The sequence below is a fragment of the Sarcophilus harrisii genome, chromosome 3 (genome assembly GCF_902635505.1).
Source record: "Sarcophilus harrisii chromosome 3, mSarHar1.11, whole genome shotgun sequence".
Classification (NCBI taxonomy): domain Eukaryota; kingdom Metazoa; phylum Chordata; class Mammalia; order Dasyuromorphia; family Dasyuridae; genus Sarcophilus; species Sarcophilus harrisii.
This window is the reverse complement of record NC_045428.1, coordinates 248,048,419-248,063,682: the sequence shown is the minus strand read 5'-3', so window position 1 is coordinate 248,063,682 and position 15,264 is coordinate 248,048,419. Positions and strand designations below refer to the sequence as shown.

Below are 15,264 nucleotides of genomic sequence, written 5' to 3'. Positions count from 1 at the left end.
CACAACTATTGCTAGGAAGGAAAATGATCTCAGTATTCCACTAATCAAGTTGGTAAGCTTTTTACACAGTAGCGACCCATACCAATGTAATGAGGACTGAATTGGTATAAATTTTATATTTATGTGTGGAGATGGGACTGAAAGAAAATCCCCATGGAACACACCCTGAACTACTCTGGTTACTTCCAGGTGGTTGAATGTAGTCAAGCACTTTAAGATAATGAAGGAATGGCTGCACTAAACAGATTGGTCCCTAATGCAGGAAGAGCTACTCACTCCAGTAATCTTTTAAAGTGGGAAGACTCTCTTTTCCTTCCTTTATCCAGAACAAATAGCATGAAAACATACTTATCTGGGATTTCCAATGACAGAAAATCTCTGTTCTCCAACCTTGGTGATATGAAGGATGTGAGCACACAGCAGAAAGCACATGTGCTGTCTACATAATCTTGAGTCCAGGTCTTGAGACTGCTTCTGCTATTCTGTTTCTTTCATGAAGATAAATGCTTAATACATTTCCAGATGTATTAGAAATCTGGGTGCCAGTCTGACCCCTCAAATGGTATCAGATGAACTCTGAGAGGAGCCTTAAGCAGCTTCTAGAAGGCCCCTTGGAGAAAATAACCAATAGCCAGAGGTTAAGCCCTAATCCCTGACCTGGCTTGCCAGAAAATATGGCCTTCAAGGGAACAGCTTAAATAGTACAATACAGAGGTAAAAGTGAAATACCAATTCAATAGTCCTGCAAAAAAATATATCATGTATTTATTTATAAGGATCAAAACTCTCCAATTTGAAAATTAAGTACAAGAGGTAAAGCAATTGAAGTTGTCTCCATAGGACAAGGTATCAATAACCTGAACAAGGCCACAAATGGATGAATTAATGACAGAGAAAAATAATCCCTAACTCTTAATGCTCTCGCTCAGGTACCACACTTTGATTGTTGTTCAATTATTTCATTCACATCTGACTCTTTGTGACCCCATTTGGGATTTTTTTGGCAAAGATAGTTTGATATTTCTTTCTCCAGATCATTTTACAGGTGAGGAAACTAAGGCAAGCATGGTGAAGTGACTTGCCCAGATTCATACAGTAATCTTGAGTATATGAAGTGGGTCTTCTTGACTTGAAGCTTGTTACTCTATTTATTATACCACCTAGTTGCTCCAGTCTTACTGCTGCAGTTTTTTGCCAATATGTACTTGTGATTTTGTTTTTAGAATGTCTTATATAGAGAGGATATAAATAGATGTTGTATAATGGATTTACATTGTACATAAATGCCTTGCTTAAGGCAACCCTCAACAAAAGCCAAATTTAAGTTTTAAGTAGGTCTGAGCTAGTGGTATAAAGAGGCAAAGAGATCAAGAGAGGTTGAATCCCTATCTTTAAGAGCTCAGCCCCTCACCCCAGGACTCAAACCCATTTATATACTTGGGTCAAGAATTATAGGTCCCTTAAAAGATAAAGTGAGAGTACCCTAGCCCCAACTAATACATTAACAGTTTGATAATGCTTACTTCAAAATATAGCATTTAGAATACTAAATGGTAGCCATGTAGGTATCCAGATATTATAAAACTCGTAAAACTCTTTTCTTCTACTTCCAAATGTTATAGGTAGCTTCTTAAAAAATATTTAGCTTTGTTCACCCTCATGCTTTATGACTGAAGTAAACTCCCATTTTTTTCATATAAAACCATTTCCTTGGAAACATAAAAGCTTTACAATACTAAAATTTATGGAAATCACCTTGTTGGTTAATATGAAATGCCTTCTTCTGGTGAGTTAAAAGAGAGAGAGAAAAGGAGCCTTAGGTAAGACAAGGGAGGAGAAGAGGAAAAGAGGGAAAGAAATAAAAAGATGGAGAGAGGGGAAAGATTATGTTTCTGTTGTCATAACTACAAGTTTATGGAGAACAGGAAAAAATGTCTATCATTCTCAAAATCCTGACACAGTTCACTGTTGTTTAAATAAGAATATTATTCTACAACAGTCATAAGATCATAAAACTAATCTCTTGTTACAAGAGATATCTCATGAAATAGGTAAAATTCTGTCAACTAAAACACTACAAGTCAGTCCAGAAGAAATGTAAAAATTCTCAAAAATGAAAAGTGATGGAAAGAAATTCTGGAATGAGTTACAAACAGACTGATGCAGATACATGAAGATCTTAAGAAATTTAGTTTTCAAAAAGTTATGTACAGAAGATGAAAGCCAAGTCAGGTAATAGAGAATACATCCAAAAAATATGGCCTAGTATATAAAAAAAAAATGAACTGAGATTTACAAGGAAAACTACAAAAAGCTACACTGGGGGAAATAAGTTCAAATAAGGAATAGAATAGTTCGACAACTGTCGAAAGAAGGTGACTGAATGGAGAATGGATTGCAGTGGTCAGAATGTAAAGACAGCCTGACTATTGCCATGATTGAGCCACGAGGTGATGAGGGTCTACACTAGAGTATGGCAATGTCAGATGAGAGAAGGGAATCAATTCATGAGATAATGCAAAGGTGAAACTGATTGATAGGCATTGGCAACAGATTGGATGTGGAGGATGAAAGATTTAGTATAAAGTCAAGGATAACTTCTGGGTCATAAACCTGAAGGACTGGGAGGGAAAGGGTTTAAAGAGAAAGATAATAGTTCTGTTTTGGACACATTGAGTTTAAGATGTCTGTTGGACATCCAGTTAGAGATGTCAACATAGAAACTAGAGCTGGAAAGTTAGATTTGAGAGTCATCAGCATAGGAAGCTAGTGATATCATCAAGAGTCTCAATGAAGAGAGAGAAGAAAAAAGGGTCAAGGACAAAACAATGTGAGACATGGCATCTATGATTAGTGGAAATGATCTGGATGAGAAGACCAAGAACGAATGGTCTGATGGATAGAAGAATAACCAGGAGAGAGTGATGTTTTGAAAATCTAGGGGGAAAAAAGAGAGAAGAAAGAGTGACCAGCAAAGCCAAAGGATACAGAGCAGTTGAGACAAATAAAGATTGAGAAAAAGCCATTAGAATTAGCAATTAAGACATCACTGGTAACTTTGGAGAGAAGTTTGGTCGAAAAATGAAAGTAGAAGCTGGATTAGAAGGGGTTAAGAAGAGGGTGAGAAGAAAGAAAGTGAAAGTACCCATTATAGTTGATTTTTTCATGAAATTTAGCCACAAAACAGAGAAAAAACAGGATGATATCAAACAGGGATAGGGCTAGGGAGCCTAAGTCTGACAAAGTGTACCTACCTGTAGAAGATGACACAAGATGATGATCCAAGAAGGAAAAATTTCAGTGACTAAGTGAATAAATTAATGAAAAAAAATTATTTATCACTTTCTATGAGCCAAGTATTGTGCTAAGTACCAGAGATACAAAAAAAAAAGGCGGGGCAGGGCAGAGCTAGAGTCTCTACTCTCAAAGAATACATTATGATTTGAAAGAACCAGCACATATCTTTCAAATGCAAGACAAATGAAAATTATCAATAGCCCTTTAAATTCATCTTCTCTAATTAGAATGGGGGCTCCTGAAGAGCAGCAAATATGTCATTTTTCTATATGTATTACATATGCAAATATAGGTCCAAGTCCTCTGATTTTTAAGATTGTGTGCTATTCAAATGCTAACTTGTGTTAGATTGTAAATGCTTTAGAAATTGCTTTAGAAATTCTGAGATAGAAAAGTTTCTGACAACTGTGGGGGAGAGGGGGGAGGAAGGGAAAGGGGTCAAAGTTTTAGAAAGATCACCAGAAACACCAGAAACAAAGCTAAAGAACAGAAATGAGCTCTGCAAATGTGGAGGGACAGTGAGGAGGTTGGTATAACCAATAAAGGGTTCAAGAAAGAGTAGAGGATTCTGGAAGAAGTCAATAAAAACTTAATACTTATTATATGCCAAGCTAAATATATATAGTGCTGGGAGTACAAAGAAAACAAAAACCAAAAACTTGCTCTCAAAAAGTTCACAGTTTAATTGAGGAGACAACATGTAAAGAATTATGCACAAGATGTACAGAGGATATACTGAAGATAACCTCAGAAGGAAGACACTAAAATTAATGATGAATGGGAAATGCATCTTGAAGAGATAAGGATTTTAATTGGAACTTGAAGGAAGGCAGGAAGCCTGAAGGTAGAGATGAAAAAAGAAAATATTTCAGGCAAATGGGAAGCAGGGAAAAGGGAGGCAGTGGGAAAAGCCAGAGAAAATCTCCCAAGTCAGGACATGAAGTATATACTGCAAAGAATAGCATGGAGGCCAGTGGAATATAAGGTTAGATTTTTTTTTAATTAAAAAATTAATTTCTTTAAAATAATGGAGCCAAATGATATAAAATATTGATTGCCAATTTGAGAAATTTCAATTTAATCAAATTCAACAAGAATTTAGTAAATGTCTTACTAAAATTTTGGAGAGACAAAGACAAAACACAGTCTCTGCCCTTCAGAAAATTAAATTTTTTTTGAATGGCTCAGGAAGCAGCTTAAGACACTTTGAACAACCATTCCCATGTGGGTCTCAATTTAATGGGCAATAAAGAGCTTTGTGGGTCATCTACATTTCCTAGTAAAAATATAAACTAGTGATTTAAAGGCAGAATTTCTGATAAGGAGATTTCTCCTAGAATGAAGGTCTCATTATATGATGACTGACAACTCTATAATTATACTATAATTTTTAGTCAAACAAAATCAAAGGTGAGCTACTCCACAAAGCATATGGTGAAGCGAACTTTTAATTTATATATTTCTCACATTCAGTGATTTGTCTACATATATAAATAGCATTTATAATGAAGGATCTTATATAAAGGTCTAATTAAACTATTTTTCATAATTACATATTTTGTCTCTTGAAAAAAATTAGTAAGTGGGGTTTATAGGCAGTAATTCATCTTCACAGCATCACAGAATTTTGAGAATTGACAGGGAACTCAGCCAGAACTTCATCCAATCCATACGCGAAAGAAAAAAATCTATTATAGCTTACCTGACAAGGAGTCAATTACCGTTCAGTTGAAGACCTCCAAAAAAAGGGAAACCCACTAACTCTTTCAGGAAGGAAGGAATGATATTTATATGGCACTTACTATATCCAGACATTGTACAAGGCACTTTTAAAAATATTAACTCATTTTATGCTCTTGAAGAAGCACATTCCACTTCCGAGGACTCTTAACTAGGAAGTTTTTCCTGACATCAAATCTAAATTTGCTTCTTAGATATTTCCCATTGTTCCTGATTCTGTTTTCAGAAATTAAATAGTAGAAAGCCAATTAATCCCTCCTATATACCATGCCTCTTCAAAAACTTCAATATAATTATCATGCAGCTAAGTGGCTCAATGGATAGAGTAGCAGGCTTAGAGTCAGAAAGACTCATCTCCCCAAGTTCCATCTGGCCTCAGATATTTACTAGCTGTGTCACTCTGAACAAGTCCTTGAATTCTGTTTGCCTCAGTTTCTTCATCCCTAAAATGAGCTGGAAAAGGAAATGGTGAACTATTCCAGTATCTTTGCCAAGAAGATCCCAAATAGGGTCACAAAGAGTTTGACATAACTGAACAAGAGCAACAATAATTATGCCCTTTCCTCATCTTGATCTATCTCTTCCAGGATATAAATATCCCTAGTTCTTTTAGCTAAAATTCCTATGACATGGATTTCAAGCTTTGTTGCCCCTCTCTGGATTTTCCTCGTCCTATCAACGTCCTATTTAAGCTATGTTTCCCACAACTTTACATATTACTCCAGAGAAGATCACACAAGACCAAAGTTCAAAGGATCTCTAACTTACTTAGTCCTGGAAGCTATGGCTTTCTCAGTAGTCATATTCCCCAGGTTTTGTTGGCTGTAGTATTCCAATGCTTATTTTAACTGGGCTCAAAGTCCACTATAACCTTAGATCTTTGTTCAGAAAAACTGCAATCTAAGCATACCTCTCTCATCTTGTGAAGTTGACTTTTTGAACCCAAATGTGGAATTTATATTTATCCCTTTTGAATTTCTGATTATTAGCTATTATACCCAGTTTAGTGTCAACTTTAAGTTTGGGGGATTGTTTTGTTTTGTTTTGTTTTGCTTTTTAATATACAAAAGGCAGAGGTAAGATCAGGTAAGCGATGATGGATATAAAAGTATGGTCCTATTAAAAACAGCATCAAAAATCCTAAAGCTGAGAAATAAGCTACAGTTAACAAAGGAAATGAAAGAAAACAAAAATTGATATTCTCTAAAGCTATCCTGGGAAAAAAGAGGGGAAACTGATGGAAGGACAGGAACAAAGGTCAAGGTGGATGGTTTGATAACAACAGAGTGAAGAAAAAGCTGTTCAAGCCTTATTTTACTTGTTTTCTAGGTCAAAGAGAATGACACTTATCCTAGGAAAAGAAAAGTACAAAAATGGCCAAGGGGAAATTGATCCCCAAGATAAGTAAGGAGAGGATGCTAAGAGAATACTTCACTAACCTCAATCAATTCAGGTCACCTAATCTATGTCAATTATATGGAATGGAAATGATTGCTGAGGCACTTAAAGTAATTGGAAAGATTGTGGGAAATGGAAAAGAAACTACAAGATTGTTATTCCAATTAAAAGAAAAAAAGATAGCATGTGCCAAACCAGTGAATTTGAATTGGATTCCTTGCAAAATTCTAGTAACAGGTCACTAAAAAGATGACTGGCTAGAACAGAAAGTGGTGAGTGGCTTCATCAAGAACATTTCAGATCACTTATATTTTAGCAAGATTTTGGATAAAATTCCTATACTATTCTTGTGGGAAAGACAGGTATGTTTGAGATGGTATTAGATGAATTAGTTCAGAATTAGACAAATTCAAAACTGATTGGATAGCTAAGATTTAAAGAACAGATGTTAATGGCAGTAGGTTTCCACTAGAGCATCTCAAGTATTCTGTGCTTGGTCCTGTGTTGTATATCACCTTTATTTATGACTTGAGATAAAGACAGAGATGGCACACTCATCAAAGCTGCAACTATCTTGTGGTCAAAAACATGGTACTTAAATTTAATTTTAAGTAATAGTTGGGGGTAAATGAGAAGAAAATAAGATCTGGCACTTCAATTTTACTTTGCAACTATGAAGAAAAAGAATTCCCTTCTTGCTGTGTGTGAATATGATATGCTTGTTAATATATCTGTTTAAAAAGTTTGGCCTTATAAAAACATGGGGGTAGTAGATAAGTAGTACAGTTGATAAAAGTGCTGTGCCTGAAGTCAAGAAGATTTTTGAGCTTAAATCTAGCCTCACTGACCAAGTGGGAAAGTCACTTCATCCTATTTTCCTCAGGTGCCTCATCTGTAAAATGAGCTAGAGAAGACAAACACTCCAAAATCTTTGCCAAGAAAACCCCAAATGGAGTCATAAAGATTCAGGCTTGAAATAACTAAATAACAACAACACAAAAAATGTGTCTGTTTAGCTTAGTAAATAAAGCAGCCTCATGACATGGCTAATACTTATTAAGCTGATATAAATAAGATTTTTTATTTCTACATGTAGAATTCAAATAAAGGATCCATCAACTTGCACTTATAAAATAGTTGCCTCCAGGCATTTGGATGGGCTCTGAAGAGACAAACAAAAAAAGCAGGTCAGGCTCTCAACTTTGGGTTCTAATGGACAAAAAACCTGTATGATATAAACATGTTATATGAAGGAAACAAAGAAATTTAAACTTCTTAGTTCCTTTAGAAGGGGTGAAGAAATTCCTCAATCCAATTCCATAATAATAAGATTATGGAGCAAGATTGCTCAAGCAAGAAGAGTTCAGTCAATTGGGCAATCACCTCTAGCAACAAAGAGAACTTCAAATAATTGGACAATGGGAAATAAGTGACAAGGAATGGGAAGGATGACTCTGAAGTTGTGCCTCTGGTTAAGTGGTAATCCTCCACAAAAAGAGGGAAGTTCAGAGGAAAGTGTGTTGGGGAAAAGATAATCAAAACTATTTTAGACATGTCGATGAGATGCTTATGAGGCATCCAGTTTGAAAAGTTCAAAAAAATCATTGCTAATGATGGATTTCTAGGGCTCAAAAGGAAAATGAAGGCTGGGCATACAGATCTGGAAGTCATGTACATAAAAATGATGATGGAACCCATAGCAACTGATGAGGTTGCTTAGAGAGTAGTCAGACTTATACATTAGTATCTTTATTAATACATACCAAACTTTATTTATAAAATGTCTTTAGCAGTACAATCAAAGCAACATAAATGATAATTCATATTAGAACATATGATTGTGTGTCAGGGGTGGAAATCCTTTAGTTTGGTATCCCAAATGACCACACAGAAAAACTGTAGAGCTTGCAATAATAATAAATGATAAACAGAACCTATAAATGCTGGTTCAAAGAGTCTAAGATATCAAGACATAAACAGAAATCATTTGAAGCCAAATGGAGAAAATTAAGCCTGTTATTTTCCTAATATTGGAAAATTGACATGTATAATAAGTATTTTAGAAGCATACAATTTTCTATATTGTAGTAACTTCAATATTTCAGGCATAACTGACATTCCTTCTTAGAGAATGTCTTTCCCATATCTAACCTGCAAAAATCTAATCTTTTTTCTTTCTGGACCTAGTGACTTCCTAATATATCTCTTTGTCTTTTATATTTAATTCTCCTCCCTTCCCTTTATAGCATCCCCATTGATTTATCAGTGATAGGACTGGTACTAAGAACTCTTTTTATCCTTGCTCTGTACAGAAGGAAGTATGATAAGAGGGAAGGACAGACAAGTTCTTTCTCTTCCATGTTCAACTTGTTGGATGGGTTGGGAAAATGACTGACAAGGAAATGTTCGGCATGATTGCACACGTATAATCTATATCAGATTGCTTATCATCTCAGGGGAGGGGGGAGTTGACAGAGGGAGGGATAGAATTTGGAACTTAAAACTTTTTTTAATGTTTTAAATTGTTTTACTATGTAATGGCAGAATAAAATATTATTTTTAATGAACCTGCTCTGATCAATAAAGCATCATCTAGAGGGAAAAAAATAATGATATGCTTTGTATATGGTATGCTTCGGTAAATGTGGAAATATGTATGGAAGAATTGCACATGTTTAACATATATTAGATCAGTTGTCTAAGGGAAAGGAATGGGAGGAAGGAAAGGAGAAAATATTGGAACATAAGGTTTTGCAAAGGAGAATGCTGAAAAATATCTTGGCATGTATTTTGAAAATAAAAAATTATTAAGAAAATTTTTAAATCCCCCCACCCCCAAAAAAGATATGCTTTCCACCTATACTGACTTTACAGTAAATTCCTCAGTATGCATTGGTTGTTCTCCTTAGATACAGTATCTCTCCTATAAGTTTTCTGGTGAGGAGGCTCTCCAAACTTAGCTTGGCTCATCCTAAGTATGTTAGGTCATTGATTAAAAATTTTCCAGTTTGAGTCCTTTTTGTGGTGGCTAAGAATTAGAAATTGGAGGGATTTTCCACCAAGTGGGGAATGACTGAATAAATTGTGGTATAGCATTGTGATGAAATAATAATGTGTTATAAGAAATGACAAACAGGATGCTTTCAGAAAAACCTGGACTTATATGAGTTGAGTTGATACAAAGTGAACAGAACCAAAAAAATTTTGCATACAGTAATAGCACTGTTGCATGATGATCAACTGTGAATGACTTAGCTATTCTTAGCAATGCAATGATCTAAAATAAACCCCAAGGACGCATGATTTAAAAAAATGCTGCCTCCAAAGAAAAAACTAATATTGTCTGAATAGAGAGACTTCCTTATTATTGTTCTGTAAGAAATGACCCGCAGGATGAATACAGAGAGACTTGGAGAGACTTACATGAACTGATGCTAAGTGAAATGAGCAGAACCAGGAGATCATTATACACTTCAACAACGATACTGTATGAAGATATATTCTGATGGAAGTGGATTTCTTTGACAAAGAGACCTAATTCAGTTTCAATTGATCAATGATGGACAGAAGCAGCTACACCCAAAGAAAGAACACTGGGAAATGAATGTAAACTGTTTGCATTTTTGTTTTTCTTCCCGGGTTATTTTTACCTTCTGAATCCAGTTCTCCCCGTGCAACAAGAGAACTGTTTGGTTCTGCACACATATATAGGATATACTGCGATATATTCAACATATATAGGACTGCTTGCCATCTAGGGGAGAGGGTGGAGGGAAAGAGGGGAAAAATCGGAACAGAAGTGAGTGCAAGGGATAATGTTGTAAAAAATTACCCTGGCATGGGTTCTGTCAATAAAAAGTTATTATAATAAAAAAAAAATAGTGAGACTTCCTTCATTTCTTCCCTCCTCCCTTCCTTCCCTCTCTTCTATCCCTCCTTTCCTTCTATCCTCTCTCCTTTCCTCCCTACCTTCCTTCTTTTTTTTCCCTTCTTTCCTTCCTTCCTTCTTTCCTTCCTTCCTTCCTTCCTTCCTTTTGTTTTTGGTTCAAATCCTCTTGCATAAAATGACTAACAAGGAAATGTTTGGCATGATTGCACATGTATAATTTATACCAGATTGTTTATCATGTCAGGGGAGAGGGGAGTTGACAGAGGGAGGGATAGAATTTGGAATTTAAAACTTTTTTTTAAAAAATGTTTTAAATTGTTTTAATATGTAATGGCAGAATAAAATATTATTTTTTAAAAATAAAATACAAAAAGCATTTTCCAGCTTGGTAGAATCTATTAGAACTTGTACTCAACTGACAGCCTTCAAATACCCAGGTCATTTCCATGCTATAATGAATTCCTCAGAGGGTAAAATATTTCTAGGACCAAAATTTTCTCATTGAACTTCTATGTGCAGGCACGCTGGCAAAAAAATTCATCCTCATATACATGTTATATGGTATTGTGGGTACACGGCTGGATTTGGGAACAAGAAAGAACTGAGTTCCAGCTCTGCCCATTTCAGACACTTGCTAACAAGGTGACCCTGAGCAAGTGACTTACTGTGTTTCTCCCTCAGTTTCTTTCATTTATGAAATAAGGATAATTAATTACACCTACCTCAAGGGGTTGTGGTGAGGATCAAGTAAAATAATATCTATAAAGCATTCTGCAGACATTCAGTGCTGTAAACATTCTTGCTAGCATTATTATTTTTAGAAGGCAGTAATGGATAGAGAACAGACCCTATGGTCAAGAAAACCTGGGTTCAAATAATCATCTGGCATACACTGCTTGTGTGACTTTAAACATTTCACTTCTGATTGCTCCACAAAATTCTGAAAAAATAGGAGAGACTGAGGAAGCTGAGACCCAGATTCAGTCTCTCAACTCCAGGCTCAGCTCTCTGGTCACTGTACCATGCTAAATCACTTATGGAAATGAAGGACATTCCCCACATTGATGAAATCACAGGTTTTTTGTTTTTTTGTTTGTTTGTTTGTTTGTTTTGTTTTGTTTTTTACCACTCCTAAAAATAACAAGATTTATATATTGCCATTGTTCCTAATTTTAAACCCATACAGCTAGGTAATGATGCTGCATGAAGGAGGCCATAGGCTTTTCATTTACTGGCAATAATTACAAGCCTTACTTTCCTAGCCATTATATGATGAAGGCTTACTTCTATACCTTAGTAATTCATATTTAGTATTAAATGTTATTTCCCCCTCTTTTATAGATGAGGAAAAACCAGGAAAACCACTAGCTAATAAGTATCTAAGGCAGGAACCAGAGATCATCCTTCCAAATTCAATATTCTTTCTACTAAGTCACATAGTCACTTTAATCATAATAGAAATTTTATATATACTACTAAAGATATAAAAAGATATACAGTAGTACATTTAATGATAGGATAGAGAAATAAATATTCAAATACTTTCAAATAACGGGTAGTTAACAAATATGTTAGATTGTAAACTCCTTAAGGATAGGGACTCTCTTTTGCTTCTTTTTGCATCCCCAGCACTTACTATAGTTCCTGGGACTTAGGAGGTATGTACTTAAATAAATGTTTGTTGACTGCTTGACTATATTTTATGATTAATTCCCCCAAACATCTGAGAAGTAGTCTCCCATTTCCAAAGCCCACAATAAAACCCTACTAGCCTCAAGCAAAAAAAGTAATAACAGAAATGCCTTTTTAAAAAATCAAATTTACTAGAGGCTTGCAGATTTTATTTTTAATTTTAATCTTGGCCAACAACATTTTGCCTTTCCATATATTTTAACATCTCTAAAGGCTAGAACAGACCTGGAGGACATCTATAATAACTTTATGTTATTATCATTGAAGAAAAGTGTTTTCCTTTTTTATTAAAATGACATTTTAGACCCAATATCTATTTTCATGCTCTGGGTTCTTATTATTGAAATGGATGTTTTAATTAAGCTTAAATGAAGGCTCATGAAGTTTCCAGGATGTCATTTTATATACACAGAGGATCGAAGAGAACAATGAATTATAGGACAGAACCAGGTAACTGTATCAAGGCAAGTATTGGTATACCCAAGAGGTACAACACATTTCCCATAAACCATAAATCTTAATGTTTCAAATTGAATTCTTTCTAACGTGAGTTTTTATAGAGATTAGTGGTTTATATAGGCCTTTTACCTCTGGCCATAAGAATAAAGAGAAGGGAGTAGGAAGAGGATAGAAAAGAGGGTGCAAAAGAAGATGAAGAAGTAGAAGGGATGGAAGAATAGAAGAGGGAAGAGAAGGAAAGAAGCTAGGGAAAGTAAAAGAGAGAAAAAATGAAATGAGGAGAGCAAGGAAAAGGAAGGAAGGGAGGAAAGAAGGGAAGAAAGAAGGAAGGAAGGAAGGAAAGAAGGAAGGAAGGAAGGAAGGAAGGAAGGAAGGAAGGAAGGAAGGAAGGGAAGAAGAAAAGAAAGAAAGAAAGAAAGAAAGAAAGAAGAAAGAAGAAAGAAAGAAAAAGGAAGGAAGGAAAGAAAGAAAGAAGAAAGAAAAAAGAAAGAAAGAAAGAAAGAAGAGGAAGGAAAAAAGAAGGAAAAGAAAGAAGGAAAAAAAGAAGGGAAGTAAGAAAGAAGGAAAGGAAGAAAGGAAGGAAGGAAGGAAGGGAGGAAGGGAGGGAGGGAGGGAAGGAGAAAGGGAGGGAAGGAAGGAGGAAAGAAGGGAGGGAGGAAGGGAGGAAAAGATGAAGGAAGGAAGGGAGGAAGAGAGGGATGGAGGAAGGAAGGGAGGGAGGAGGGAAGGAAGGGAGGGAGGACGGAAAGAAGGAGGGAAGGAGGGAGGGAGAGAAAAAGAGAGGGAGGGAATGATGGAGGGAGGAAGGAGGGAAGGAAGGAGAGTGAGAGGAAGGAAAGAAGGAAGGAAGGAATGTGAGAGGGAAGGAAAGAAGGAAGGAGAGCGAGAGGAATGAGGGAGGGAATGAAAAGAGGAAGGAAAGGAAGGAAAATGAGTGGGAGGGAGGGAGAAAAAGAAGGAGAGAGAGAAGGGGGAGAGAGAGGAGGAAAGGAAAGAAGGGAGGGAGGAAAGGAAAGTGGGTGGGACGGAAAAAGGAAAGAAAGGTAGGGAGGGAAGAAGGAAAGAAAGAAGGAAGGAAGGAAGGAAGGAAGGAAGGAAGGAAGGAAGGAAGGAAGGAAGGAAGGAAAGAAGGAAGGAAAGAGAGAAGGATGGAAGGAAGAAAGGAGGGAGAGTGAGAGGAAGGAAGGAAGGAAGGAAGGGAAGAGAGGGAGGGAAGGAGGAAGGAAAGAAGGAAGGAAGGAAGGAAGGAAGAGGGAAAGGAAGGAGGGAAGAGGAGGGAAGGAGGAGGAAAGAAGGAAAGGAGGGAGGGGAGGAGGAAGGGAGGAAGGAAGGAAGGGAAGGGGGAAGAGGGAGGGAGGAAGGAAGGAAGGAAGGAGAGGGAGGGAGGAAGGAGGAAGGAAAGGAGGGAGGGAGGGAGGAAGGAGGAAGGAAGGAAGGAGGGAGGGAGGGAAAGGAGGGAGGGAAGGAAGGAAGGAAGGAGGGAGGGAGGGAAAGGGAGGAAGGAGGGAAGGGGAAGGAAGGGAAGGGAAGAAGGGGAGGAGGAAGGGAAGGAAAGAGGGAAGGAGGAAGGAAAGGAGGAGGGAGGGAGGAAGAAAGAGAGGAGGGAGGAAGGAAGGAAAGGAAGGGAAAGGGAGGGAAAGGGAGGAAGGAAGAAGGAAAGGGAGGGAGGAGGAAAGAGGAGGGAGGGAAAGGAGGGAAGGAGGAAGGGAAGGGAAGGAAGGAGGAAGGGAAGGAAGGAAGGAGGAGGGAGGGAGGGAGGGAAGGGAGGAAGGAAGGGAGGGAGGAAGGAAGGAGAGAGAGGAGGGAGGAAGAAGGAAGGAAGGAAGGAAGGAAGACAAGTACTTTTTTCCCTCTTATTTTAATGTATTAAGAGAGGTGGGAGAGATGGTGTTGCTTGGGTATCAGGGACCATACCAACATAAAGGTTACGCAGATTTTGGAGCACCTAATGAACACCAGGTATCCCCCTTCCACATTTTCTCTTCGTCTTCTGCACATAAATTATGTTTTCCCTGTACCTAGAGGGGCGCTGCGGCGTTGGGAGAGAGGAGGAAATTGAAAGACTTTTTAAAAAATAGGAAACACGCCCCTTTTAAAACGCGCTTCACATAAATGCGCCTGAAAAGGCGCATTCAGGTCCTGAAAAGCGGGCCAGCTGCAGGACCTGAGTGAATGTCATCCCTAAGCAATTAACTGTTCCCGGGGACGAGCGTTAAGTGGCAGCTGTAAGAAGCCCGCGGTCCTCGCAGGCCTGGTTGCGGGGGGCGACTGCTCGCCGCCCTCCAGTCACGCCCTCGCTCCTCCCGGCTCCTGGCCGGTCTGGCCAGCCCCTTCGTCCCCCGCCAGCTTTACTCACGTTCTTGTTCAAACTGTATCCCGGCAGCTGCGGAAGGGACATGGCGCCGGGTCAGAGCAGGGCCGGGAGGAGATTGCAAAGAGGCTCCCCAAGAGGCAGCGGGTGGTTGGCGTCCCGTTGCCTAGAAACTAGGTCTGACGTCGCCAAGCAGAAAGGAGCGTTGCCTCTTCTGGGAGATTGATCCCTTAATCCCGAAGACTGGCAGGGCGCGGATGAATTTATGAAATTGCTCTTACTGCATGGCTCAAAAGTTCACTCCGCAATTCACTTTCACAGCTGTATGCTTTATCCATGTTCACAAATGTTTCCATAGAAATACACCTTCCCTGTGTACTTATTGTAAACCTTAAAATATGTAAATGTTATTATAAATATGTAAATGTTAATATCTCACATGATGTGTAAATGTGTTCATTTATGCCATTATCTTATC

General features: G+C 37.6%; 1 protein-coding gene across 1 annotated transcript in view; it reads right to left on the bottom strand.

Annotated features, from left to right (window-relative positions):
- The window catches only part of EFHC2 (EF-hand domain containing 2), a 217,312-nt gene extending 202,313 nt beyond the window's left edge, over positions 1 to 14,999 (bottom strand). Inside the window, exon 1 of the mRNA XM_031959378.1 lies at positions 14,832 to 14,999. Within this exon, the coding sequence (XP_031815238.1) occupies positions 14,832 to 14,873 (42 nt within the window). The 5' untranslated portion in view covers positions 14,874 to 14,999. The remainder of the gene's footprint in view (positions 1 to 14,831) is intronic.
- Positions 15,000 to 15,264: the final 265 nt, after the last annotated feature.